This window comes from Suricata suricatta, chromosome 8 (genome assembly GCF_006229205.1).
Source record: "Suricata suricatta isolate VVHF042 chromosome 8, meerkat_22Aug2017_6uvM2_HiC, whole genome shotgun sequence".
Lineage (NCBI taxonomy): Eukaryota > Metazoa > Chordata > Mammalia > Carnivora > Herpestidae > Suricata > Suricata suricatta.
This window is the reverse complement of record NC_043707.1, coordinates 130,155,412-130,181,355: the sequence shown is the minus strand read 5'-3', so window position 1 is coordinate 130,181,355 and position 25,944 is coordinate 130,155,412. Positions and strand designations below refer to the sequence as shown.

General features: G+C 51.6%; 2 protein-coding genes across 4 annotated transcripts in view; one reads left to right on the top strand and one right to left on the bottom strand.

Moving 5' to 3' along the window:
- SZRD1 (SUZ RNA binding domain containing 1) overlaps positions 1-23,153 on the top strand; it is a 30,162-nt gene extending 7,009 nt beyond the window's left edge. The window contains exons 2-4 of one of the 2 annotated variants that reach the window (XM_029947556.1): positions 12,452-12,501; positions 14,276-14,527; positions 15,710-23,153. In XM_029947556.1, coding sequence (XP_029803416.1) covers positions 12,452-12,501; positions 14,276-14,527; positions 15,710-15,812 — 405 coding nt within the window. In that variant the 3' untranslated portion in view covers positions 15,813-23,153. Of the gene's footprint in view, positions 1-12,451; positions 12,502-14,272; positions 14,528-15,709 lie in introns of both variants that reach the window. The other variant, XM_029947555.1, reaches the window with a different exon arrangement.
- Positions 19,397-25,944, bottom strand: part of SPATA21 (spermatogenesis associated 21) — a 32,151-nt gene continuing 25,603 nt past the window's right edge. For both annotated transcript variants that reach the window (XM_029947550.1, XM_029947551.1), the window contains exons 12-14: positions 21,126-21,301; positions 20,105-20,282; positions 19,397-19,575 (exon numbers count right to left, since the gene is read on the bottom strand). In XM_029947550.1, the coding sequence (XP_029803410.1) occupies positions 19,518-19,575; positions 20,105-20,282; positions 21,126-21,301 (412 nt within the window). In that variant the 3' untranslated portion in view covers positions 19,397-19,517. The remainder of the gene's footprint in view (positions 19,576-20,104; positions 20,283-21,125; positions 21,302-25,944) is intronic.

The following is a 25,944-nucleotide window of genomic DNA, read 5'->3' as shown; positions in this document are numbered from 1 at the left end:
CTCAAGCCTGATGCCAGACTCAAACCCATAAGCCGTGAGATCATGACCTGAGCTGAAGTCAGACGCTCAACCGACTGAGCCACCCAGGCGGCCCTAAAATTTTAAGTAGGCTCCACCCCCAATGTGGGTCTTGAACTCCTGACCCCAAGATGACGAGGTGCATACTCCACGGACTGAGCCAGCCAGGCGACCCTGCTGTCAGTATAGCACTTAGAAGAGTGACCGCAAATGACATGCTGGTTGGAATCTTGTTCATAATTGGGAAATAACATCTGGCCAGGTGAAAAGAGATAATGTAACTATCTTTTGCTCAGATCTCTTGAGAGGATTTAACCACTCTGCTTACTCACTTAAGGATCCCTGTGTCTCTAGCAGCAGACTGACGGCTCTTAGGTGTTCAGCCTGTATACTTTCGGGGGGTTTATATGCTGAATTTGAATGCTTTTCCCTGGGTCTCGGTTGCTCTTCTGTCCTCTGGAGTCCCCACTTTATGTGTCCTGTGACCCGTGGTAGTTCTGTCCTGCATACTTTATTGGCTTGGTCTGGAGGCATTGTGTGTACTGCCCCTGCTTAGTGCTGTGATTCTAAGCAGCCTTTGGTGACTGTGCCCATTCGGGTTTGGATGAAACCGCCTGGTGGTGTAGGGGGAGGTAAGAGCGATTTTGTTCCATCCTCCAGAGCCCCAATGCATAGTAATTCCTTCTGGGAGACGAGCCTTGCTGTCTTTATAAGAGGAAAGAGTAGGTCACTTCTGCTAGTTAGTGACCCATTTCCTCCCTCCATGGCAGTCACAGAAGTCCGAAGGCTAGGCTGACTATTGAAGTGCCAAGTCTGGTTTGGGGCAGATCACTCCCTACCTTTCTGGCAGCTTTCTTCTTTCCTTTTGTCACCTGGGGTTAATAAAACCCTCCTTGCTCAGCAGTGAGGGTTAAATGGAGCACTTAGTGAAGCGCCCACAGGCGCGGATGTTGGAGCAGAGAGTGCGGTGGCCCAGAGTGTGAGGGCGCCGCTCCCCAGCCCCCCGGCTGCTCCACTGGGGCCTCTGGCTGGCTGGAGTGGCAGGTTCCTAGGACTGGCTGAAGGGTCTCTTTCTTGCTGCGCCGGCTGAAGGGTCTCTTTCTTGCTGCGCCTGAGAACTGACCCACGGTTTTCTCTGAATTGTAAGGGAAAGGCAGTAACAAACGTGGAGAAAGGGCAGCCCCCTTAAAGTCCACCTGCTGTCTTGTTCCAGGACAGGGCTCGCCCCCATTACTCCCCCTCCTGCTCGTTCGGCACCTTTAAGGTAAAGGGTCCCATGGTTTCCCTCCCCCATGGAGACTCTGGAGACGCTCTGGAAGCAGAAGGAAACAGTGTCTCAAGATCGCTGTTCTGTTTCTGTTTCTGAGGCCCTCCAGCCGGGGATACATCTGTATCCCTAGCCTTGTTCTGTGCTGAAGAATTGTTTCCTTGTGGAGACTTCTTCAGAGGCTTGAGGTCTGGACTGAGTGGTAGTCCGCCACTGCTGTGGTCCTTCCTTAGGACCCCTGAGCTTGTGCTGGCCTGGCCTGGGGTGCAGAGGGTGCAGGTTGGCGTTTCCATCTGCCATTCCTGTGCCATCTGTAGCCGCTCCTGAACGTTTTTGCCTCCTCCTCTTGAGGTTTAGAATTCAGTTTTGTCACTTACCAGTCGAGTGGCCTTAGGCATGTCATTTAACCTCTGAGCGAGCAGCACGGCCGCCTTGTGTTCCATGGATTATGGTGAGGGTGAGAGGTGGTGACGGGAGGGACGGAGCCTCCCTTACACCTGCAGCATGTGCTGCCACTACCCCCGCTGCTGACAGATGCTGTGACGGCCTCCGCTCTTACTGTGAACATGGGTAGTGTTGCTGCCTTCAGACCCACATAGACCCGGTTCTGATTCTGGCTCCCCTCCGTATTGCTCTGGAACCATGGTCAAGGTACATAATCTCTCAGAATTGTAAATCTGTAAATGATTTGTAAATCATTTGTAAAATGGGGTTATCGCTTTCTCTCTCTCTCTTTTCTTTTACTGTTTATTTTTGAGAGAGAGGGTGCGAGCAGGGGAAGGGAAGAGAGAGGGGGACAGAGGTTCCTAAGCGGGCTCCAAGCTGAGACCACAGAGCCTGATGGGGGGCTAGAACTCACTAATTGCGAGGTCAAGATCTGAGCAAAACCGGATGCTTAACTGAGCCACCCAGGCTCCCCAAAGGGGGCTTTATTTCCAAAATCCTGTTTTCACAGGATGGTTCATTAATTCATGTGTTGGATACTGTTTTAGGCGCTATGGACAACTGTAGTGAATGAACTTTCTTCTACTAGAACTGCTTTCTAGTGGAGAGAGATGGACAGTAGACAATAATGTTTTATATACACACCCAGTAAAGAAAAATGGGAGAGATAAAGAGCTTAGAAAGTGACTGGCTGAGGTGCCATCGTGGGGGTGGGGGTAGGAGGAGGTCAGAGAAGGCCTCTCAGTAAAGATAGCAGAGATACCTGAAGGAAGGAAGTGAGAAAGCAAGTGTGCAGAGGAAGCTGGTGGAAGTGCATTCCAGGCAGAAGGAACAGCAAGTGCAAAGGTCCTGAGGCTGGAGCATGCTTGTTTTATTTGAGGAACAGTGGGGGGGCCAGTGGTAGGAAATGAGGTCAGAGGTAGCACGGAGCCAGATCCCGTAGAGACTAGCAGGCTGTGGTGGGTATCGCTGAAATAGGAAGCAATGTGAGAGTGTTGAGCCGAGGCTGACTTGGTCTTTAAAAGGGTTCTGATTGTTATGTGTAAATATGCTGTAAGGGCAAGAATGGAAACACAGACTGATGAAGATGCTATTTCAGCTGTCCATTCAAGGGCTGTGGTAATTTGGACCAGGGAGGTCACAGCAGCAGAAGCCTTGAGAAAATTCAGGATCAGTTTTGCAAGTAGAACCAACGTGGGGGAGATCAGAGCTGCTGCCTGAGCTGCCTGAAGACAGGGTAAGGGGAGGGTGTGTGGGAGGGGCAGGCTTGGGTGAGTGAATGAAATCACAAGTTAGAGTTCGGTTTGGGGCCTGGGGCGTTTAGGTCCCTTGTCAAATCGGAGTGGGGGTCGCGAGTCGGCAGCCCTACACCGATGTGTGGAAGGCCGTGGAACTAGATGAGGTCACTGAACAAGCCAGCGGAGCCACAGAGGAGTGGAGGCGCAGACTCTCCAACCTCAGGGGCCTGGAGAGGAAGAGGACCCTGTCCCGTATGGGGAACATCAACTGTGGGCCATGAGAGGAGCTACCAGGGAGCTGAGAGGGGACTGGCAGGCTGGGATGGACAGGACCCTCAGGAAGGAGCTTTGAGCAGTGTGGGGCGCTGCTGAGAGGCCGAGTGAAGCGAAGGTGTGGAGTTGACCACCGAGCCTGCCGGCAGTGGAGGTCATTGGCAACTCTGGCGAGTTTCAGCAGGATGGTGAGGCGTAGAGAGCAAGATTGTCGGTGGGCAGTGTTACTCAGAGCAGGGCCTGGGCTGAATGTTGGGCACTGGGAGTGCTGGTTGCTGGCACACCATAATGACAGGACCCGCTGTGGTAGGATGTGCACGTCAGGAAACAGTGTGCCCCCTGCCTCTTGTGTCCCTAAGGTGCTCAGTTGCTGAAATATTCAATGTATAACAGATATCTCTTATTCTAAGGTTAGATCTCAAGCCGTGTTGTCCGAGTACCATGCGAGCCACATGGGTGATTTCAAACTTCCCTGAAGGCACATTTAAAAAGTATAGGGAAATGGGTGGAATTGATTTTAGGGTTTTTTTTTTAATGTTTTATTTATTTTTGATAGAGACAGAGCATGAGAGGGGGAGGGGCAGAGAGAGGAGACACAGAACCGGAAGCAGACTCCAGGCTCTGAGCTGTCAGCACAGAGCCTGACGCAGGGCTCGAACCCACAAACGTGAGATCTGACGTGAACCGAAGTTGGAGGCTTAACCAACTCAGCCACCCAGGTGCCCCGATTTTAGTATTTTTTAAGCCTTCAGTAATCTCTATACACCCAGCATAGGGCTTGAACTCACAGCCCTGAGATCAAGAGTTGCATGCTCCACCTACTGAGTCAGCCAGGCGCCCTTAATTTGAATATTTTAAATGAAATGCAGCACACCCCAAAGAGTATCACAGCCCGCACGTAATCAATGTTGAAAATATGTTAATGAGCTGTTTTGCACTCTTTTTTTTTTGTAAATAAGTCTGGGAAGCCTGCTGTGCCTTCAGCATTTACAGCACATCTCAGTTGGGCCTGGCCACGTGTGAAGTGCTCACCAACCATGTGTGGCGGTGGCCACTGGACTGGGCGGCGTGGCTGGAGAGTATGCCCAAAGGATTTCCTCTTCCTGGGCAGGTGCAGAGAGCTCCTGAAAGCCTTAATGAACTTGGGAAGGAAAGCAGGAAGTGGCTTACCTTCCAAGCAAGTGAGAATTGTTTTGTCTCTAGAGCATATTCCACCACCCACCCCACCTGCCCGCCCCCCAAGCCCTTCATGGTTTTCCGGAGCCCCTGGTTTCTTCAGATTCTTTGCTTGCTGGCCCTGGAGAGTTCAGCTGACTTTCTGCAGCAGCTTTTCCAGTCGCACGGATACCAGCTAATAAAGACCTTCGCTGAGTGCGGCTCAAGTAATCTCCGATGGATTTCGGAAGTTGAGGATATCTCTTATTTGGGGTCCCTTTTTTTCCTTTCCCTCTGTTCATGTTTTCATCCCTCTTTCTCCCCAGTATTTTTATGCTTCTCTCTTTTTCTTGAAAGTCTGTCCTTTAGGTCTCTGCCATGTTCTCTGACTCCTGCAGGTTCGCCGCTTCCCCATTTCTCTTTCCACAACACCGTCTGCAGGGCTACCCCGGCGACTGTGGTCCGCCCGCCGGTCTTCCCTCTTGCTGGGCTGGCCTCTCCGCCACGGCCGCCTTACCTCTAGGCTCCAGCCTCTGCCTCGGCTCCTCCCTTACAGTCAGTTTGCCCCAGTGCTGGGCTCCAGCTTCTTCCTTTTTCTTTTCTTTTCATTTCGGCTTTTGAGATACATTAACAAAGCATAGATTTCCTTAGGGAGGGAATTTTAAAACTGTATCCTGTGCCCCTCCAGTGACCCAATTACCATGGAAATTTTTCCTTGCTGTGGGAGTAGCAGAGAAGGGGTGAGGGTTCTGTGTTCCTTCAAACAGACTAACCTGTCTGTATTTTTAAAAAAGGCAACTGATGAATTAAGTAATCTTTGCACCCCACATCAGGCTCAAACCCACGGCCCCAAGATGAAGAGTCGCAGGGCCCCACTGGCTGAGCCAACCAGCAAAAAACTTTTTTTTTTTTTTTGACTTGACCAGTCATGTTTGCCCAGGAGTTGAGTTAGTGTTTTGAACCTGACTGTGTTCCCGAGTGAAGCATCGCTATAGAACCAAACCTGGCGTGATTAGACTTTGGGGCCCCCCTCCCTGGAGTTAGCCAGGGCGGTAGATGCAGCCCTGTCACCGTCACACCGCTGACAGAGAGGAACAAGGTGGGGGCTGAAACAGAGCGTTAACGGCGTTGGTGTGAAGGTGGTTTGGAAAAGTCTGTGGGTCACATGCCTAGACTTGAGCTGGCCAGCGGTGTGTGCTAAGAGTGCACAGACTTTTTCGTCTGCTAGTTCTAAGCCGGGTTTTGTGGACTCTAGCTGTGAATTCTTGTGCTTGCCTCCTGAGCGAAGTTGAGGCTCTCGAAGGAATAGGCAGAATCCCACCCAGATGTGTGACTGGGAAACATAGCTGCCTTGCTGGGGACGCAGGAGGCCCTGGGGCCAGGGCAGTGGGTGCTGAGGTCCTGCCCAAGACTTCGGAGACCAGGCCCAGCCTGGCACTGTTGCCCGTGCTGGGAGTTCAGGGCCACACGTGTTGAAACGAGGCCTGCCTTCTTCCCAGTGTCTTCTCTGCTTTGTGCTGAAACTGTGGCATTATGCTCATCGGGACCCGTCAGGCGCCGGTTCTGAGAGAAACCGTGTACTCAGGGTTCCAGTCTCTGCTTAGATTCCCCCCAGCGTCTGTCCGCAGACATGTGCTCCCCAATTTGGGATAGCTGGACACAGCCAGAGAAGGCTGTGGGACATAGTGGTTCACAGAGAGCCCTCCTCTGAAGTGGAAACTGACAAAGAAAAGTTTCTGAGAAAAGAAACTTAAATAGTAACTTTTGGTGATTAAAAAAAAAAAAGAGGTTATTTCTGGGGCGCCTGGGTGGCTCAGTCGGTTAAGCGTCTGACTTCGGCTCAGGTCATGATTTCAGTTTGTGGGTTCAAGCCCCGTGTCGGGCTCTGTGCTGACAGCTCAGAGCCTGGAGCCTGTCTTCAGGTTCTGTGTCTCATTCTCTTTCTGCCCCTACCCTGCTCATTCTCTGTCGCTCTCTGTCTCTCAAAAATAAATGTCTAAAAAAGAAAGACGTTATTTTCTAACTCAGAGCCAGGAGCCTCCATTTAGTACAAGATACCTTGAATTCTTAGAAGTTGTGTTCATCACACCGGTGAGCAGGGATTCAGGTTATCGGGGGAGGGCTACGTGGGTGAGCAGGACTGTCAATGTCTTTGGCACTGGGCTGGGGGGAGACTGGGAGTGGACACAGTGGGTCAGGCACCGGAAAGGGAGGGACACAGGGTGACAGGAGGGTTGGTTGGGTTTGCTCAGGGTCTCCTGTGAGTTTCGCTAGTTCGTGTTTTACGTTTTATGTTAATTTTTCAGAGAGAGCATGGGTGCAACAGGGAGAGGAGCAGAGGGAGAGAGAATCTTTTTTTTTTATGTTTATTTTTGAGAGAGTTTGCACTCAAGCAGGGGAGGGGCAGAGAGGGGGACAGAGGATCCAAAGTGGGCTCTGCACCGAAAGAAGTGAGCCTGATGCTGGGCTTGAACTCCTGAACCATGAGATCATGAGCTGAGCTGAAGTCTGATACTTAACTGAGCCAGCCAGGTGCCCTGAGGAGAGAATCTTAAGCACAGAGCCCCACGTGGGGCTTGATCACAGGACCCTGGGATCATGACCTGAGCAAAAATCAAACAGTTAGACGCTCCACCCACTGAGCCACCCAGGCACCCCGAGTTTGGCCAGTTTGAATCCGTCCCCCAGGGCTTCATCTGTCACCCCTAGGTAAACTGATGAAGTCTGTTTCCTGAGTATTCAGGTCTGAGAGTACAGGTGTGAGGATGATGAACTTGACCTTGCTGTAATTTGCCCCAAGTCCCTGAGTAGCCTGTTCACTTCTCTAGTTTTGCCTTTCATCCCCTCCCCTCCCCTTCTCACCTTTTTCTCGTTTCTCTTTAATAAAAATTTTTTTTTCTCATCCCTCTCTTACTGCTACAGCAGTGAGTCTGTCATTGTAACTGTCTCCCCTTGCACATTCCTCCCTGTCCCCCTGTCTCCTTGGTCCCTTTGGAAGAATGTGGCTGTGTAACAAATTAGGCTGAGGTGTCCCCTTCCCCACTCTTCCCCTCATCTGCCTCCGTTCCCCAGCTTTCTGTGGGGGACCCACACGTGTAAGCACTCCAAGGTCAGGGCATCAGCAGCCACTGAGGCTGTGCTTTTTCCCTCAGGTGAGTCGGATTTGCAGATGTTGTGTGTGAGTTCATTCACCTTGTGGCTGTGGCCTCTCCTGTGACTCCCACAAAGGACCGGTGCCCTCCAGAATTCTCTTGCTCCCCACTGTCGTTCTTCACTTACCTCAGTTTTGTAGAGACGTAGCCCGCTGGGGCAAGTGAGACCTGCCTGGGTTTAGTAACAGCAAACCTTTTTGGGTTTTTTTTTTTAAATGTTTATTTTGTGAGAGAGAGAGAGAGAATCCTAAGCGCGTTCTGTGCTGTCAGTGCAGAGTCCGACGCAGGGCTCAGTCCCACGAACTGTGAGGTCATGACCTAAGAGCTGAGATCAAGAGTCAGACACTTAGCCAGAGCCACCCAGGCACCCCTGAAGCAACAGACCTTTTGTTTAGGATTTTGACCCTAAGAGGAGACACAGCACATTGTCCTCTGGAGGCTGCGCAGTGCTACTTGGCAAAAAGTAGCCAGGGGAAGTCACGGGAACTCAAGCTTCTCCTGGCACGCCCCCTCTGATATGCTTATGCTCTAACGCTGGCCTCGTGTCCCGGGACCCCTCGTCGCTCCGGGAAGTGGCGCTCACGTGTGGGTTTCTTTCACACAGAAGCCTTGACTTCGGGCCAGGGTTCTGTTCATCCTTAGGAAAAGAGTAGGTGCCCTCAGGTGATTAGGTTTCTTGTTGGGGCCCACACCCAGATGCCTCCTCACACAGCATCCTGGGGCCTTCGCTTCCACTGGGCTGGTGCGTCCCTGGAGAATACAGGTGTCCTTGTAGCATGCCCGGTAGGAAAGTTCTGGTTTGGTGCAGCTCTTCAGAGCACGAGACTGAAAGCAAGCAGATGGATTGCAAGGCCTTGTCCAGAAAGAGAATGGACTGACTCGCGATTCCTGGATAGAGTCCAGAGCGAGTTGCAGCGCCCTCTCCATTTGCTGGCAGGGCGCTTCCTCTTACGGGGCCTGCTCTGGGCACGTTGCTGTCCGGCCGGCCATCTGGACGTAAGATCAGCTTTCTGCCGAAGCCGCTGGAATTTCTATTCCGTTCTCTAATCCCATGGAAGAATTCGTCCTTGCCTCTGATAAGCCATCCTGGCTGATGTGACGGAGCTTGAAGGGAGTGTTAGTTATCGGAGTGCCGGGGAGCCGTGTGGGACTCGGGGGAGACGAGGGAAGAGAAGACCAGTGTCCCATGGCTTTAGCATCTCCAGGGGTTCAGGCACTTGTGGGGCTGCAGCAGCATCAGGGAGGGCCTCTAGAGGCCTCAGTTCTAGGGCTGCGTCTGTGGTTTACTGCTTCGTGACGCCAGGTGTGTTCTGTTCCTTGCCCTCCCTGAGCCACATCACCTTCATCGGACAGAACAGGGTAGCAGCTCTGCGTTTATCAAGCCAGGGATGTGTGCCTGGAAAATGAGTGTTCAGGGAAGCTTGACAACCATAAAGTATATTGACGTAGGTCATTATTTCTGAAGCCAGTGGCTTCTGTGATATGCCAGGGGGGCTGGTTACATTCCAATTTGGGCCCAGAGGCCCATTTACTCAGACATGGTCCATAATGCCCTCTTGAAGGGCTTTTCTGTACCCAGGCTCCATTTACCAGGCGTGGGCAGATGCTCTGTCTTCCCTAAGGCCCTACAGGAAAAAGGAAGCCGTTTGCTCTCCTGAGAGAAACCTGGATGAGTTCCTCAAATTCAGCTAAAGTAATGTATGTTTATTTTACCCCAATTTATTTATTCTTTTTTTTTTATTTTAGAGAGAGAGAGAGAGAGAGAGAAAGACAGCATGAGCAGGGGAGGGTCAGAGAGAGAGGGAGATACAGAATCTGAAGCAGGCTTCAGGCTCTGAGCTAGCTTTCAGCACAGAGCCTGACGTGGGGCTCGAACCCATTAACCGTGAGATCATGACCTGAGCTGAATCCAGCCACTTAACCAGCTGAGCCACCTAGGTGCCCCTATTTTACCACAATTAAAAAAAAAAAAATGACTCCTGTGTTAGGCCCCTTTGCCTGTATGCCTTACTTGGCCCTCATTGGGATGTGAAAGTGAGAGTTCATGTAATAAAGTTGAAAAATGTAGAGCTTTCCCATAAAAATCTTGCATTTGGTTTTGCCTGAAATAGCAGCTCTGGCCCCGTAAGCCAAGGCCGTGCTGCCTGGCCGGTGAAGGCCTCTAATCCCACAGATGTTAAACCTTGCATTTGTGACGGAGACACTGGAGTAGGAAGTGTCAGGTTCACATTGGGACAAAATGATAACACTGTAGCTTTAAAACTGAGTTATTTGAAGAAAGCCTTAAAGTCCTTAAGTGGAAATAGACATTAGACTAACGTGAGACAGAGTATCTACAGAGGTTGTAACACTGGTATCCGTAACATTTTTAGAAGAATTACAATTTTTAAAATTTTTTTATGTCCTTGAGAGAGAGGCAGAGAGTGAGCAGGGGAGGGGCAGAGAGAGAGGGAGACACAGACTTCGAAGCAGGCTCCAGGATCTGAGCTGTTGGCACAGAGCCCGACGTGGGGCTCAAACCCACAGACTGAGATCATGATGGAGCTGAGGCCGGATGCTTAACTGACTCAGCCACCCAGGCACCCCATTGTGTTCTAAGCTTGAGTGAGAAGTCTTCCATCTAGTGGCCTCCTAGCCCCTCCAGAGAGTTGAGGAGACCCTCAGAATGTAGTCTCTTGTGCTTGCCTAAGTATATTTGGGGTATGTCATACAAACAAACAAAATTATGCACAGCTCAGCAACTGTCAGAATGAATGTCAGTGTCAAACTGGATTGAGATAGGACTTCGTATGGTTAGTCCAGCTTCATAGTGTTTATAGGAGACAAAAGTAAGAGCGTGGAAGATGAGAAGGGAGAGAGGGAAACATTCCAGGGAACACTAACCAAAAGAAAACTGGCATGGCTTTATTAAGCAAAGAAGATCATTTTGTAACAATAAACCGGGTAATTTACTAGAAAATCTGTGGTTTTTTCCATAGTCAATAAATTTAACAAATCGGCAAAAATTTAGAAGTTCTGGACATGATAGTTAACTAGCTTGCACTGTACCCATCAACTGTAGAATAGAGTCAGTTTTAGGACATTGGGAACATTCCTGAAAACTGGCTACACACTCAACCCTGAGGGTGGATCTCGGTAAATTTCAGAGACTTCACTGGCAATTAAGGCAGTGATTCTTTTTTTTTTTTTAACATTTATTTTTGATAGAGATACAGTGTGTGAGCGAGGGAGGTTTCAGAGAGAGACACAGACAGACAGAATGAATCCGAAGCAGGCTCCAGGCTCTGAGCTGTCAGCACAGAGCCTGACGTGGGGCTCGAACCCACGAACTGTGAGATCATGACCTGAACTGAAGTCGGCCGCTTAACCGACTGAGCCCCCCCAGGCGCCCCAAGGCAGTGATTCTTAACATGCTGCAAGTTAGAGACCCCTTTGAAATTCCCACATACCCTTTATTTAAGGCAAGGTTCTCAACCTCAGCCCTACTGACATTTGGGGAGAGGCAGTTTTTGCTGTGGGAGCTGTTCTGTGCCTTGTAGGATTTTAGCAGCATGTCATCCCCGACTCTGCCCACCATTTGCCAGTAGCACGGCTCCTCTAGTAGTGATGACCAAAAACTGTCCCTAGGCACTGCCAAGCTGCTCCCTGGTGGGCAGAACCACCTCTGGTTGAGAACCACTTTTTTTATTTTTAAATGTTTATTTTTGAGAGAGACAGAGCATGAGCAAGGGAGGGGCAGGAGAGAGGGAGACACAGAATCTGAAGCAGGCTCTAGGCTCTGAGGTGTCAGCACGGAGCCCGACTCGGGACTCGAACTCACTGACTGTGAGATCATGACCCGAGCCAAGCCGAAGTCAGACGCTTAACTGACTGAGTCACCCAGGCGCCCCAAGAACCACTTTTATAATAGGGCTTTTTTTCAGAGAGATAACCTGATTTTTTCATACAGTTTTCTCCTCCTCCAATAGCTGAGTGGTAGAGTCCTCACTGAGAACAGTTGAGTGGGATGTTTTGTAAGAAAAAGCAGCGGGCCAGCCAAGGAGCCTGTTCTGGCATTTGCTCTCTGCACAGCTCCTCCGTCCAGCGGACAGACCCTTGTGCATGAGGGTTGTGGGAACATCACAGTTCCTGGTGCTGAGGGCTCAATGCCACGCAGTTTCCCAGATGTTAGGCTTCTGTTTTGTTCTGGGCCTTTGGCTTGGTGCTAGTCACAGAGTTCAAGTCCATGGCAGTGGAGGGAAAAAAGGCTATAAATTTGTGATACATGTGATCATGAAGGAATGTAAAAGGGAGAGCTTATGTCTGAGAAGCAGGTGGTTATCTGTGTCTGGGACCAGAGAGGACATGACCAAGGAGAGGCAGACATCAGGCCGGCTGTCACAGGAGGAATGGAAGTTGGCAAGGGGACGGATATTGCAGGCAGGTGGATCAGCGTGCTGGGTTCTGGGGGCTAGTAACAGCTCAGTTTCATAGTGATGTAAACAGGAACCGAAGATGAAGGTGTGGGTGAGGCGTGCTTAGGAGCTGGGACTTGATCTGACAAGCAGTCTAAGGGGTTTTAATGGGGAATTGACAACAACGAGATTTGTGTTTAGAAAGCTGATTTGAGTGGCTCTGTGAAGGACAGATTGGAGGCCGGGAGACTAGTTGGAAGCTATCCAAAGACCCCAACTGCAGGATGAGGTCTAGAGCTACCACCGTGACCTTGGGGATGGAGGAAGACGAACCCTCAGGGAGTCAGGTTCCTGAACCCCAGAGTCTAGTAAAGGGAGGTCTGCATCCGTTACCTTAAACAGTAACGTCCCTGGTCAAAGGACACCGTCCTTAGCTGTGAAAATAAAGACATAAGTTTTTACCTAAGAGAGATTTTTTTTCCTCTTTTTATATACATTTTTTTCCTCTAGGAAATAGACAGACGGTTGGAAAAAAAACTGAAGATCACACAAAAGGAGAGGTAAGGCTGCTGTCTGGTCTGAGGGCTCCTGCTCTCCACTGTGTGAGAGCTGGGCAGTCAGTGGAATCGTCTAGGTGGCCGTTAGGCTTAGCAGGGCAGGCTCCTGAGCGCAGCCCTCAGAGACGTGGTGGCCTGAGGCTTTGAGAGTGAGGCTGGAGTGTCACATCTGCCTCCTGACTTAGTGGGTGCCCTGTGTGAGGTGGTCTGGTGGAAAGTGCGGAGGTGATGAGTCAGAAAACTTAGGTTTGAGGCCTGGCTGTGTTCCAGTTGCACTGAGGTTTGGCACACGTTGTTTTCCCCTCTGGACACCAGTTTCTAGCTCAGTGACATTAACGAGATTGGACAGATGTTTCTCTGGGTCCTCTGTGACGTGGTGGCTAAGGGCATTTTGGGGGTATTCTGGAAGAAAAGATTCTCAAACTCTTGAAGACCTTTTTAAGGATACTTTCTCCCATCCAGATAGGGGAGAAGGTGGGTTTCAGAGCAGGTTAAATTGACCTCAGCAGTCTATCTTTGGGCTTAGGTAACCTATCGGCTTCCCCCCAGGGATTAGCGACAGGGAGGAGGAGGAGAGGACCTCTCTGGACTTGCCTGTCATTCCCCAGGGGACGCCGGGGTGCCCTGTCCGCCCACTAGTTTCCTGGCTTCCTGCCTCTTTGATCAGATTGCTGGCTCCTGGTCTGTCTTCCCGTCTCAGCAGCTGCACTGAAGTCTGGTGACAGTGCCCTTGGCACACTGTTCCTGCCCCGCCCGGGACTCCTTCTAGCTCCCCTGGCAGCAGCTGAGTTGACCAGCCCCTTCCCGTCCTGACAACCGTGACTCTGAAAACCGGCCCCTGTAGACCGTTTGGTTCTGAAGAGAAGCTAGTTGACTGTCTGGGGAGGGGCTTTGTGGCTCCGGAGGGGCGGTCACTCCTGCCTGGATCCGTTTTTCTCCTGTGGCTTTTGTCTCTCTCCCTCCTGTGTTGTTCTCCACCTCTCCTTGTGGACACTGTTGCCTGATGGGTGCACCCTGCAGCCTTGGACGGTGCTTCTCCTCTGAGCGCCCCCAAACACTGTTTCTAGGATCGTCCTTCACCCCAGCCCCGCCGCGTCCAGGATACCAGAGAGCCCCGGTGAGGGAGGTGTCTGTGCTCAGAAACTCCTCTGGAGAGATGATCCGGTTGTCGGGTGTAGCTGGTCTCTGGGAAGCACAGGTCACTTGCCAGAAAGCTGAGGCAGTTCGGTAAATCCTGTCCTGGTGCCAGGCAGGGATGGTGCCCTGGGCTCCTTTGTAGGGTTTGACTGGCGTGAGCATGCGTGGTGGAAGGCCGTGGCTGGAGTGAACACTTCGCTGACCCCTAAGCAAGGGGCCTCCCACTGCACCAGCCTGTTACACTCTGTTCTGTTCTGTGTAGGGAAGTTGGGATTTTTAACTGACATCATTGGATGCTGGGCACGAAATGTTTTGCCACAGGGGCCAAATAAGTGGTTGGTGTGACTGTGAGCCTGGGGATAGAAGTCCCAGAATAAGATGGGGTTCCAGCCCCCTTGACCTTGGGGGGAGGTCTGAGGAGCAGGCCTGAGGACGACGTGAGCTTGTGGCAAGATTGCTCATTTGAGAAACCCAGGAGTGAGAGGTCTGCTGTCTGGTCCAAGGCCAGAGAATAACAAATAGAATTAGGAGAAGGGAGGGGAAGGTGATGGGGGTGGTTGAGGGGCATCTTGAGGGGCGCGGATGGGGCCTCTGCAGTCGGGGTGGAACTGGTGAAGCTCTGTTTGCTCTTCGTCAGCAGGAAATCCAAATCTCCTCCCAAAGTGCCCATTGTGATTCAGGACGATAGTCTTCCCGCGGGGCCCCCTCCACAGATCCGCATCCTCAAGAGGCCCACCAGCAACGGTGTGGTCAGCAGCCCCAACTCCTCCAGCAGGCCGGCCCTTCCTGTCAAGTCCCTCGCACAGCGGGAGGCAGAGTACGCCGAGGCCCGGAAGCGGATCCTGGGCAGCGCCAGCCCCGAGGAGGAACAGGAGAAGCCCATCCTCGACAGGTGAGTGCAGCCCACAGGGCTGGCCCTGGACCACTTGCCAGGGGACGAGGGGGAGCGGCCTGGCTGCACATAGAGTAGTGGGGAGCAGGCCGAACCGGGGTGGGAGCCAGGGCCGCTCTAGGTGGGCAGGCTCTGCGTCCCCTGCATTGGCCCAGGACTGCAGTTGTTGAGGCTGTGGTTGCTGGCGTGCCGCCCCCGCAGGCACCAGGGGCTGGTGTGGCGTGGAGGTCAAAGGCACGGGCTCTGAGTCAGAGTCTACCATTTCCTCCCACCTAGGGCCGCCTAACCTCTCTGTGCCCTCGTAGCTGGATATGTGGGGGGAGCGGGATGAGGATGGCACCTGCCCCGGCACCTCGTTGTGCAAGTAAATGAGCACGGTGTTCTGAGCACCTCACCCGGCACAGTGGATGGTGCCCCATGAAGACGTTCTCTCCTGGGTCTCAGAATAGCTCTTTGTAATGTTTTGGGAGTTTTCTGAATCCTGTGTCGTCCCTGGCACGTTTTTCTCTGCTGCCCTAGAGGTTGCCCTGTGTATATTTGTCACCTCCTGCTAAAACAGCAGTTGTTAAAATGGCCTCTTTCTGCCTCTGAGAGGCCGCCTCGGGCCTGCCGCTCTGTGGCTGTACCTTCTTCCCATCCCTTCGTTGGTTTGATGGACGACTCCTCTCAGCCTTCGCCTGGCAGAGTAGAAAAGGTCTGCTCCCCTTGAGTCTTCTGTGCTAATCGGAGTCCACCACTAACTGCCTAACTTGGAGGGAAACAGGAAGGCGACAGCGACTGATGCCGGACCCCTCTGCTGAGCTCTTAGTTTGGGGTCTTCCCCTTTGCTCAGCCCTCGGGCAAGTCTGCGCCACCAGTTCTGTGGACACTGCGCTGTCCGAGGCCACCGCCTCTGCACAAGATGGCCCTCGAGCACTCCCCTTGCCCTCTAGATTCGGGAGAGGAGCGGTGTTAGCACTCACGGTGCACGTAGGCCGCCTGCCCCACCTGCCCACGGGGGGCTTCCCAGCTCGGAACGGGGCTCCGTGAGTCCACGTGTCCGAGAGGCGGCTTCGGGGAGCCAGAGTTGGCTGATAGCCACTTTGGCTTCTGCCCCAGCTGCAGTTTTCAGATCTGGTTTTAAGATTCGGGGACCTCTTTGATGTCCTTTTTCAGGCTTCCCTCTGATCTTCTTTCCTCCAGGCCAACCAGGATCTCCCAACCCGAGGACAGCAGGCAGCCCAATAATGTGATCAGACAGCCTTTAGGTCCAGATGGGTCACAAGGCTTCAAACAACGCAGATAAATGCGTGCAGGAAAGGATGCTGCCGCTGCCGCCGTCACCGCCGCCTCTTGGGTCGTCTGCCGCGGGTTGCACTGCCGTGGCAGACAGCTGGACTTGAGCAGAGGGAACGACCTGACTTACTTGCACTGTGATCCCCTTTGCTCCGCCCACTGTGACCTTGAACCCCATGCACTGTGACCTCCCTCCTTCCCCCCCCTTCCCACTGTGATTGGCGTGTCTACAAGGGCTGTCCCAAGTCAATGGAAAGGGAAAGGGTTGGGGTTAGGGGAGGGTTGGGGGGACCCAGGAAGGACTCAGAGTAGAGAGTCAGACAGTGCCACTTGGCCATTTGGGGTAAAGCCAGTGCCAGCAATAACAGTTTATCATGCTCATTAATTTGGGATTTCAAAACACAGATGAGAACTCCCATCCACCCACCCCCAAGTGCATGTCTTCACTTAAAAGCAAGTTCCATTTGAAAATATCCTTTCATTTTTTTTCTCCTTCCTATTTTTTGTTTGTTTATACAAATATCTGATTTGCAAGAAAAAGTGCATGGGAGGGGTTTAGCGGTTTAATGAATTTTTAATTGAGAAAGGGTAGTTTGGTAGAGTCTACTTAAAAATGTTTCTGGGAAATTCACTAGAAACATTAACCAATAGGATGTTGGTGAGCTTAGCTTCTGTATTCCTACTGCCGCCCAGAAAAGGGGCAGGGCTCTGCAGCCCCCAGGACAGATGAGCACCCCATGCCTATACCTCCCTCCCCCAGCTGAGTCCCAGGGGCTTCTTGGCCCTGCCTGGAGACTAGGCTAGCTGTACAGGCTCACAGAGCCTGGGGAGGGTGCTAACCCACCTCTAGTATTCTGGGAGTCAGGGAAAGTGAACAGACTTCCCCTTCCCACACCCCTCAGGGCGGTTCCCTACCAGCCAGGCAAGCTCCTTCTGGAAGAGATCAGGGAGTGAGACGCACTCCGAGCTCAGAAGTAAGGGGTGTGAGACTTGCTCAGTGATGGGCTGTCGGCACAGGGAGAGCCGGGAGAGAGCAGCTCTAGCACTCCGAGCCTCCTGCCTGGCGTGCTCGGAAGACGAGGAGACCGTCCCACGCTCCGGGGTCTGTGAGCGCCTCCTGTGCGGACAGCACCAGCTCAGTGACCGTTCCTGGTACATTTCTTTTGTGAAATCACTACCTTGGGAGCAGACCATTCTGAATACGTTTGGAGAGAGGCAGGTTGTGCATTGCAGAGATTGGTGATGATAGACTGGTTCCCCAAAAACCCAGGCTACCCTTTACCCGTTTTTCTAAATCGAGGGCTTGGAATGAAGGCAGTTTCCCCCTCTGTCCCTGGAGCCTAGAGATTTGCTCTCTCTCTTTAAGGTGGAAGAGGCTAAGAGGGCAGCTGCCCAGAGCAGCTGTGTGTGTGTGTGTGTGTGTACAATCTGGGTCCTCTCAGGCTTTCTGGTCTCTTCTGTTGCACTGCGCCTTATGCCTCAGCCAGCCACATGGCCTCCCCACTCAGTGGATGAGTTTCGGACTAGGTGGTATGACGTTTTGTGATTAGGGCAGCTTGTGGTGGCCAAGGTGGCAAGCAAGGTTTTGCAGGCTCACTCCACCTTTGGCTCCCCTGGCTCTCAGCCTTGCCTTGTGCAAATGGAGGCCGGGCCCGGCAAGCCGCGTCCCCCGCAGCTCCCACTTAGGAGGAAGGGCCGGCTGCCAGCGGAAGCAGCAGCCAGCCCGTAGCACAGCCTTATAACCATGAGAAGCCAGGAAATTGTCCTCAAGCAGAGCTGAGGACATAGGCTGTTCCCTCCAGGAGTGGGCAAGGGAGAAAGTTGGCTGCTGTCTTTATAGTTCCCCTGCCCTGACCAAGTTTTCTTATGCTAGATGTACAGTGTCCGTCCCTCATGTAATAGTGGTTTCTGGCCCAAGATGAGACTGTCCTTTCAGTTGGAGACGGGCACAGAGATAGGCCGGGGGCACGGCCTGTGGTGCCAGTGCTCGGCCATTGGGACCGCCTGTTCTTGCCCAGCCCTCCCCTAGGGGGAGCCCGCGGGAAGGCTGGCTGACGGGCGTCTGGATTGAGGAGGTGGTAGGGACCGTAGTTCCCACCTCCCTCCGGCCAAAGACGGGGCTCTGCCCGCTGTGTGCCCTTGGCTTCCCAGACGGAGAGGTGGCAGGCAACATTTTAAAAAGGAAGAAGTGAAAACAAGGAACTGTATTGCATTGGAGGGAGGCGGGAGGGGAGATGGGAGAATGGTTTGGATTTTGTGTGTGGGTTTTTTGTTTTTTTGGGGTTTTTTTTTTTTTGGTAGTTGTCTGTAACTTTCCTTAAGTGCTTCTTCTTTTTTTTTTTTAATTTTTTTTTTTTAAGTAAGCTGCAGGCTTTGGCTTGGAAAACCCCAGGGGGATGGGGGGCAGAAACCTGAGGCTGCTGCCCCTTTATCTGCCTCTATGGTACTGTCCCCTTCCCCCCTAGCCTCTCCCTGACCCCAGGAGCCAGGCCTCAGACCTTCCAGCTAACCGCTTCCCATGAGCCACTATTCTGATGTCAGCCTATAACCAAAGGAGCTGGGGGGTCCGGGCCTGGTGACCAGCCCTTCTCAGCCCACTCAATCAGGGTGCTCCCCACCTGCAGGCAGGAGGCAACACCCTATCTGCTACCATCAGCCCCTTCCAGAGCCCACTGCCCCGCCCCGCCCTGTCCAGCCCAGCCGTACCCTGCTCTGCCCCATGTGGGGGTGCTCTGCTCAGGGATGGGCCGGCAGGGCTGCCCCAGCCTCCCTGGCAAGCAGAGACTCTGGAAACCTCTGGGGTCCTGTTTTCTGGCCGTGCGATCCCAGGGGTGCACACGGGCCCCTTGGGTGTCTGAACAGAAGGGCATGGGAGGGAGGGCCGCACCCCTGCAGTCCTGCTCTGCTGGTTTAGCGGGCAGCTGCCTACCGCACCCCACCCCGCACCGCGGGCTCCTGAGTCGGCAGATTAAGCATTTTATAAATTGTATTTTAAATACATGTTTTAAACTTGTCAGAGCTTTGTCCTCATTCCGGTCCCTGGCCTCCTACCCTCGCTGTGCCTGCCTGTTACACCGCCTGCGGAGTCACCCTGCTCAGTCCCTGGGAGCGCTCGCTCTTTGTCGGAGAAACAGGCCCAGGGTGGTATGTGGGTTGGGGGGCAAAGACCCACACACCCTTAGGTTCCAAGAGAAGGGCCTCCATGGGTCCTGGGGCTGTTAGTGAGAGCATGGCTGACACCCCTCCTGCCCTCCTGCAGGGTCTGGCTGCCCCTTGCAGGGTCCCCAGGTACTTCCCTGAGATTCACCGCTCCCCTCGAGCAGGTGGGGAGAGATGCTTCCCGTCCTTGTGGGGATCCTAGTCCAAAGAGGGAGACACTCCTCTGCGGAGAGTTTCAGCTCCATGCTTCGAGAGTATGTATGAGGTCAAGACTTTGCACCCTGGGTCCCTCTAGCAGGAGCCCTAACCCTGGGCATGGTTCTGACGTGTCTCGGTTCAGGGTTTCCCAAGCCTGTGGGAGGCCAGGGCCCTGCACGCCAAGAGCCGAGTGGAGGGATGAAAGCCTGCGGGCCTTCCCAGGTGCCAGACAGAGGCTGAGGTTCTCAGTATTTATTGGCTTACCAGGCCACAAAAGCAAAATTCAGCAGCGGTACCTGCCTGATGACCTGTCCGTCTGCAGGCCTTGCACGGCAGCCCAAGGTCAGGACTCCATGGGTCAGCGGGTTCGAGCTGGCACAGAGCTGAGCCACTTCCGGCTCTCAGAGCTGTGTTCCCTAGAGGGAGAGGTGAGCAAGGCGGGAGGAAATGTGCCATCCCCACGTCCCAGGGGGAGGAGGCCTTCCCTGGGAACTGTGGGAGCTAAGCAGTTGGGCTCAGGGGCCTGATTGCAGGTCCAGACTTCATTTACCCCCAGAGTGCCTAGAAGGGGACCGACGGGGAAAGCTTCCCTCCACCCAGCAGTCCCTGTTTCCTACTGTTCCTAACACAGGAGTCAGACTGGAGCAAAGGACTTGAGCGCTTAAACCCCCTCCCTGTATGGGAAAGGCAGGCGATGCCAGCCTAAGAGAAAGACGGTCTGTGCCCGAGTCTGGGCACAGGAAGGCACAGGCGCCATGACCCACCATCGACGTGGCACACCCCCTCAACAGAGGTCACTTGCTCACTGCTTCCATCCTTTTCCCCTTTTCCTCCCTGGAGCAGCAGTATCCCAGGGATCATCTCTTGGAAGGCTGGGCTCCCCTTGGGTTAGGCGAGGGCCTCATAGAGGAGGAGGAGGTGGGTGGGCCTGGGCTGGAGACCTACCTGTTTCCTTGAAGTCCTGACTGCAAGAAAAGGCCCCGGAGGTCAGGGCCCAGGCTGGTGGGGGCACCCTGGTCTGGCAGGAAGTGGCTGCCCTGCTTCCATGGGACAGCGTTCTTGTCCCGCCGCAGATAGAGCGGGACACAGGGCGCCTGGGCGTAGGGGCTCTGCAGATTGGCAGCTGCAAGGGAGGAGGGGGGAGTGCTTCAGAGCGCGCCCAGCAGAAACCCCAGCTTTGCCACATAACGAGCTGGGTGGGTTTGGGCAAATCGCTAACCTCTCTGAGCCTCTGTGTGAGCTGGAGGTGATTGCGGCGCCCACCTCCTGAAGCTGATTAAAGGGGTAACACATGCGGGGCCCCCCTGCTAAGTTCTGAGCACAGTGTGAGGGCAGGCTAATGACAGCTTGCCCAGGACGACGTGTCTTTTGTGACCGTCCTGGCGGTCTGGCTGGTACACCAGAGAGACTCTGGAGAGCTCCTGGCCCCTCGCTCGGCGCACAATAGGAATCTAGCCAGTGGCCGCTGCTGTCATGGGGCGGCAGCCTTGCCCAGTGAAAAGGGCACAGGTTTTGGAGTCAGACCTGGGTGTAAACTGCTTTCTGACACGCGCTAGTTGTGGGGCCTTGGACAAGCTGCTTAAACTCCTTGAGTGTCACTTTCTCTTCTGTAAGGTGGGGTACACACGTGAGAGTGGGGGTTAAATTCCAGCGCGTGTACGAAGCCCCCGGCCTGGGGAGTGACCCTAGTGGGTGTGCAGTGAATGGTGACCTGAGATGACTAACCACCCTCCATTCTCGGCCGAGGCTCCTGGGACCAACGTGTGCTCAGGATTGAGGCCCGGGGGACAAGTGCAGAGGGCCCCGTCAGAGCTGGGGGTGGAGGACTGACTTTCAGCCCAATGACTGCCGCTCACAGGCCCAGCGTGGGAAGCCGTGTCTCGCAGACGAGGTGCGGCTGCAGGGGCCCAGGGGACGGGGCCAGGTGGGCAGGAGAGCCGAGAACCCACCGGCCCTGGGCCCTCACCATAGTTCTGCTGCTTCAGCCGGCTCAGGATCCTGAGGACCCTTCGTTCCGGGACTTCCAAGGCGTCTGGCTGGTGGGGGCTGCAGGGAAGCTTCTTCCGGGACCGCAGCCAGCCCACGGCCGACTCCATCTCTTGGGCCTTACAGATGCCTTCCTTAAGCTTCTTCTGGTAATAGCTGGGGAGGCAGGGTCCGCCCCGCTCAGCCTGGCGGCATTTAATTCACCCTCCTCCCCACTCGCTCTTTCTGAGCCCCTGTTCCCTATGGCCAGCTCTGCGGCAGGGACACAAGCCTGGGAGTTGGGAGACCTGGGTTTCAGTCTCTGTTCTGCCATTCACTTCCCGTGACTGTGGGTGAGTCACTGCCTTGCTTTGGGCTCCAGTCACCCCTAAAGGGAAATGGCTTTCTCTACCCTGTCCCTGCAAGCCACTTGACTTCTCTGGGCCTTCAGGTGTCCCCTGGGTAAAACAGATTGGTTTTCATGTTCTAGGATTAAATAACAAGGCCCCTCAGGGACTCAAGCAAATCGGCCCACGGAAACAGCTCTGGTAAATGTTACTGTGATTTCTGTCACATATTTTTGCCGAGCCATACAAGTGCTCTGCAAGGCAGCCGTGCTCATCAGGCTGCAGTTTCATTTGCGTTTTATTTTCTTGACTCATTGCCGCCTGCCTGCCCCCTTGACTGCAGCACTGCTCATTCACTCAGTAAACATTCAGTGCGTGTTTACTGCATGCCGGCTGCTCATCTAAGTGCTTGGGGAAAGCAGCGCAAGAGAGCTCCACGTAGGTCCCCTGCCTCCTGGTCTCTCAGCCCCTCCCTCACTCCGGCCACCGCTGCAGTGACCACTTCCACACGGACTTTGAGCAGCTTGGCACAGGGACGGTCTGACATGGCCTCACCTCAGAAGCCTCTCGCCTGGAGATTCTCCGACACATAAGCATCCCAGAAGTCCAGGGGAATTAAACCACTGTGGGCTCTACCCTTGACCAAAGGAGCTAGCAACTGAGGCACACAGGTTTCTTTTGTTCTGACAGAATGCTGAGCCACCATTCAGTCTCCTCAGAAGATCCTGGGGGTGGTTGACTCAGTGACACATGCTTGCATTGGCTCCTTCTTTGTTCACATTCCCTCTATCACTCTCCTCGCTGGGTTCACCTTCTAAAATCAACCACCTAGGCACACACCTAGTGGGAGAGTCAGACCGTGAACAAATAAATACACCACCATGTCAGTAGTGATGGGTATTCTACGAGTGAGTAAAAGCTGGATAGTGGGGTAGGGAGGAAGGGCTGTTTTTGCTTGCAGTGCTCAGTACAAGTTTCAGGTGGTGATGTTTAAGCAGAATGAGGGGAGGAAGCAAGTCAAATGGATGTCTCTGGAGAAACAGTCTTCCAAGCAGAGAGAATGGCATGTGGGAAGGCCATGAGGTGAGAAAGGCAGGGAGGCGAGAGGGGATAGAGCCTGCTGTGTGAAAGGGGGAAACGTGGGCAGCAAGATGGCAGAGCCAGACCACCAGGGCTTTGAGGCAGTGGTGAGGGCTGGTCTTGGGAAACCCTAAGACTTAAGTTGCTAGTTCTGCTGGGGCCTCTGCTAATCTCTGGGGCCTGGAATTTGGGGTCTTAATGAGCTTTACACACAGAACATAGAAAATGAATACTGGAGCCCCCACGTGAAAGTTGGATCTGGACCCCTATTTAAAAGTAGGATCTGAAAAGGCAATGTGTTGAGTGAAAAGATGAATGAGAAAATAACCAAACCCCACAAGGGCCAAAAGGACCTGAGCAAAGTGCGTACAACTTTCTTGGTCACAATTTTAAAGGAAATTGCTTGCTCTCCACTTCCTCTCTCCCTTTTCCAAAGACTTGAATTAAGATGTGTTGCTGGTAAATTGGCTTAGGATTGACTTAGGGAATGGTGGAACAGTAAGTTAGAAAGAAAATATACATTGTGTGCTGGGCAGCCTTGTCTTCCTGCCTGCTTCTCCTGGACTGTCAATATAAGAGAGAAATAAACTATCTTGTCTGAACTATAGTGCATTGGGGTCTATTCCTGGACTAATATGCCAATCTACAACTTTATACCCAGCTAAACTGTTCAGTATGCATGACTATAAACACTTTTGCAGACACATAAAATCTCAAAAATTTTGCATCCCATGCATTCTTTTTCAATAAACTACTGGAGGACATACCCTTCCAAAATGAGGGCATAAACCAAAACAGAAAATATATACATACAGAAAACAGGCAATCCAACACAGAGGGAGAAAAGGTAAAGAAAGATGGTGAAGGGAGACCCCACATTCGTAGTGCAACTGCCATAAAGGACAGGTTTAGATTAGATCACTATAGCTTAAAAGAATAGGACCATTTCAAAGGCTGGCATTACTGCACCAGTTGTTGAATCACTGCCTTTCTAACCCAAAAGAAGCTACTAGGAAAACATCTCCCATTATCTTGTCATTTATTTTGAGAGCTAGAGTCCAAGAGCACATGAGTGGAAGAGGGACAGAGAGAATCCCAAGCAGATTCAGAGAATCAGTGCAGAGCTTGATGCAGTACTCGAACCCATGAATTACCAGATCGTGATCTGAGCCAAAGTCAGATGCTTAACCCACTGAACCACCCAGATGCCCCTCCCATTATTTTTTAATCAAACCAAACAAACCAAGAAAGATGGAGCAAACCAAGAAAAAGTAAGACAATGTAATCAAACAAACATAATCCTAATCAGAGGAAAGGAAGAATACCTAAGGATGACAACAGATTCCCAAGCTGACAGCTCTGCCACAGGCCTAAAAGGAATCCAAAAATAAGAAGAAAGGAATTATTTAAACATGCCTCCAAGAAAAAGAAACCCTAAGAAGGCACAGAAATTATTAATGAGAACAAAAAACAAAACAACAAAAAACTTCAGGAGCTAAAAAGACAAGGAAATAAAGTCATAGTATAACAAAATACTCAGCTATTAAAAATTGCATAACCATAATAATACCCCCCAAACTATTTAGTCAAAAATGATATTAGTATGAAATGGGTAGAGGAGATCTTAGGGGAAACTTGTATCAGACAGCTAAGTCCACACATTAATAGGAAGTCAATAGATACAAGTCTCAAAATCACTGATCAAAATATTGTAGTACTTGCATATTATTTAGAAGTAAGGAGAGTCAAAAAGTATTTGCCTTGAAAAGAGACTTCAGGGGCTAGGAACCATGGTTCCCAGTGGTGTGGGGAGCTGCAAGTGTTTATTATGAAGCTTTTTGGACTATTTGGTTTTTTAAACAATGTACACATTAAGTTTTTAAGAATTAACCCAAAGGATAAAGAAAGTTGTTAGTTGAATACTAACCAACGGAAGTTAATATTTTAGAAGCTAGGCCTTAAGATAAAAAAAAAATCACTAGATAACACAAATGATTTACACAGAGTGGTAAAATGTTTGGTTCATCAGGAAATACAGAAATCTAAACATGAAATATAAAGGAAAACTTGATAGAACTACAAGAAGTAGACAATCTCATTATCACAGAGGTAGATCATAGATATTCAGCTTTGTCAGTGTAGCATCAAGGAATCCATAGACTGCATGTAGATGAATGGCTGTGGCTGTGTTCTGAGAAAAGTTTAACTATAAAAAACAGAGCAAGCTGTATGTGGCCTGCAGTCCATAATTTGCCGACCTCTGTCAACTATAGACCTTCCCTAAAACTAAAATCCACAGGAGGAAGAGTTTGGAAGTTGAGTCTACCAAGTTAGAAGGTTTAGATAACACCCAGGCTTTTCAGAAATATGCCATACCAAAGTAAAAAGCCAAGGCAGCATAGATTCAGAGTGATCAGCCAGTAATTGAATTGCCTACAAGAAAAAAAAAACTTAACACTCATCAAGGGAAGAGTCTGGTCTCTAAATACCACAGAGTCCAGACTCTAAACCGTATCATCTGAAATGTCCAGGACACCATATAAAATTATCAGACATGCAAAGACACAGGAAACTGTGGCCAAAGTACGGCCCATAAAAATAAACTCATGGAAGGCAACTTCAAGGTAGCCCAGATGTTGGATTTAGTACATGGTGGCTTTAAAGGAACAATTAAAAATATATTAACATAATTGAAGGAAAATGTGATCTTAATGACTAGAGAAACAGAAACTACAGACCTGAAACAAATGGAAATTCTAGAACTGAAAGGTACAATAACTGAAGTGAGAAAGTCACTGAATGGGCTTCCTAGGAGATTGGAGATAGCAGAAAAAAGAATTAGTAAACTTGAAGACAGATCAATAGAAATCATCCAGTCTGAAGAAGAGGGGGAAAAAATTGAAGACAAATGAAGAGAATTATGTTTCTGGCCATAATGAAACAACTGGTACTGAACTTGTCCTCCTGCCACTGGGATTAGTGTATCAGAATATCAAAGAGGGGAGCCACGCAAAGAAAGGCAGAAATACACATGGGGTACTCTTAAGTCTTTGGTTACATACTGAGCAGCACACACATAGTGTGAAATTTTATGAATCCAGACAAACAACAAAAAACAGGAGTGAGAGGTTACCTAGGACTGGAAGACACATGAGTGTCAAACAGCCTGAGCAGAAAGACTTGTTGAACTCTCATGAGATTAGTAGGGATCTTAGATGAGTCCTTTTTCAGTACTTGGGACTAAATCAGCCCCAGAGTAGAGACTATTCTGGGTCTTCCCTTATAAAACTTTAAAACCTTGAAAGAGGGGTGCCCCCTGGCTCAGTCAGTACAGCATGCAGCTCTTGATCTAAGGGTTGTGAGTTTGAGTCCCATATTGGGGGTAGAGTTTAA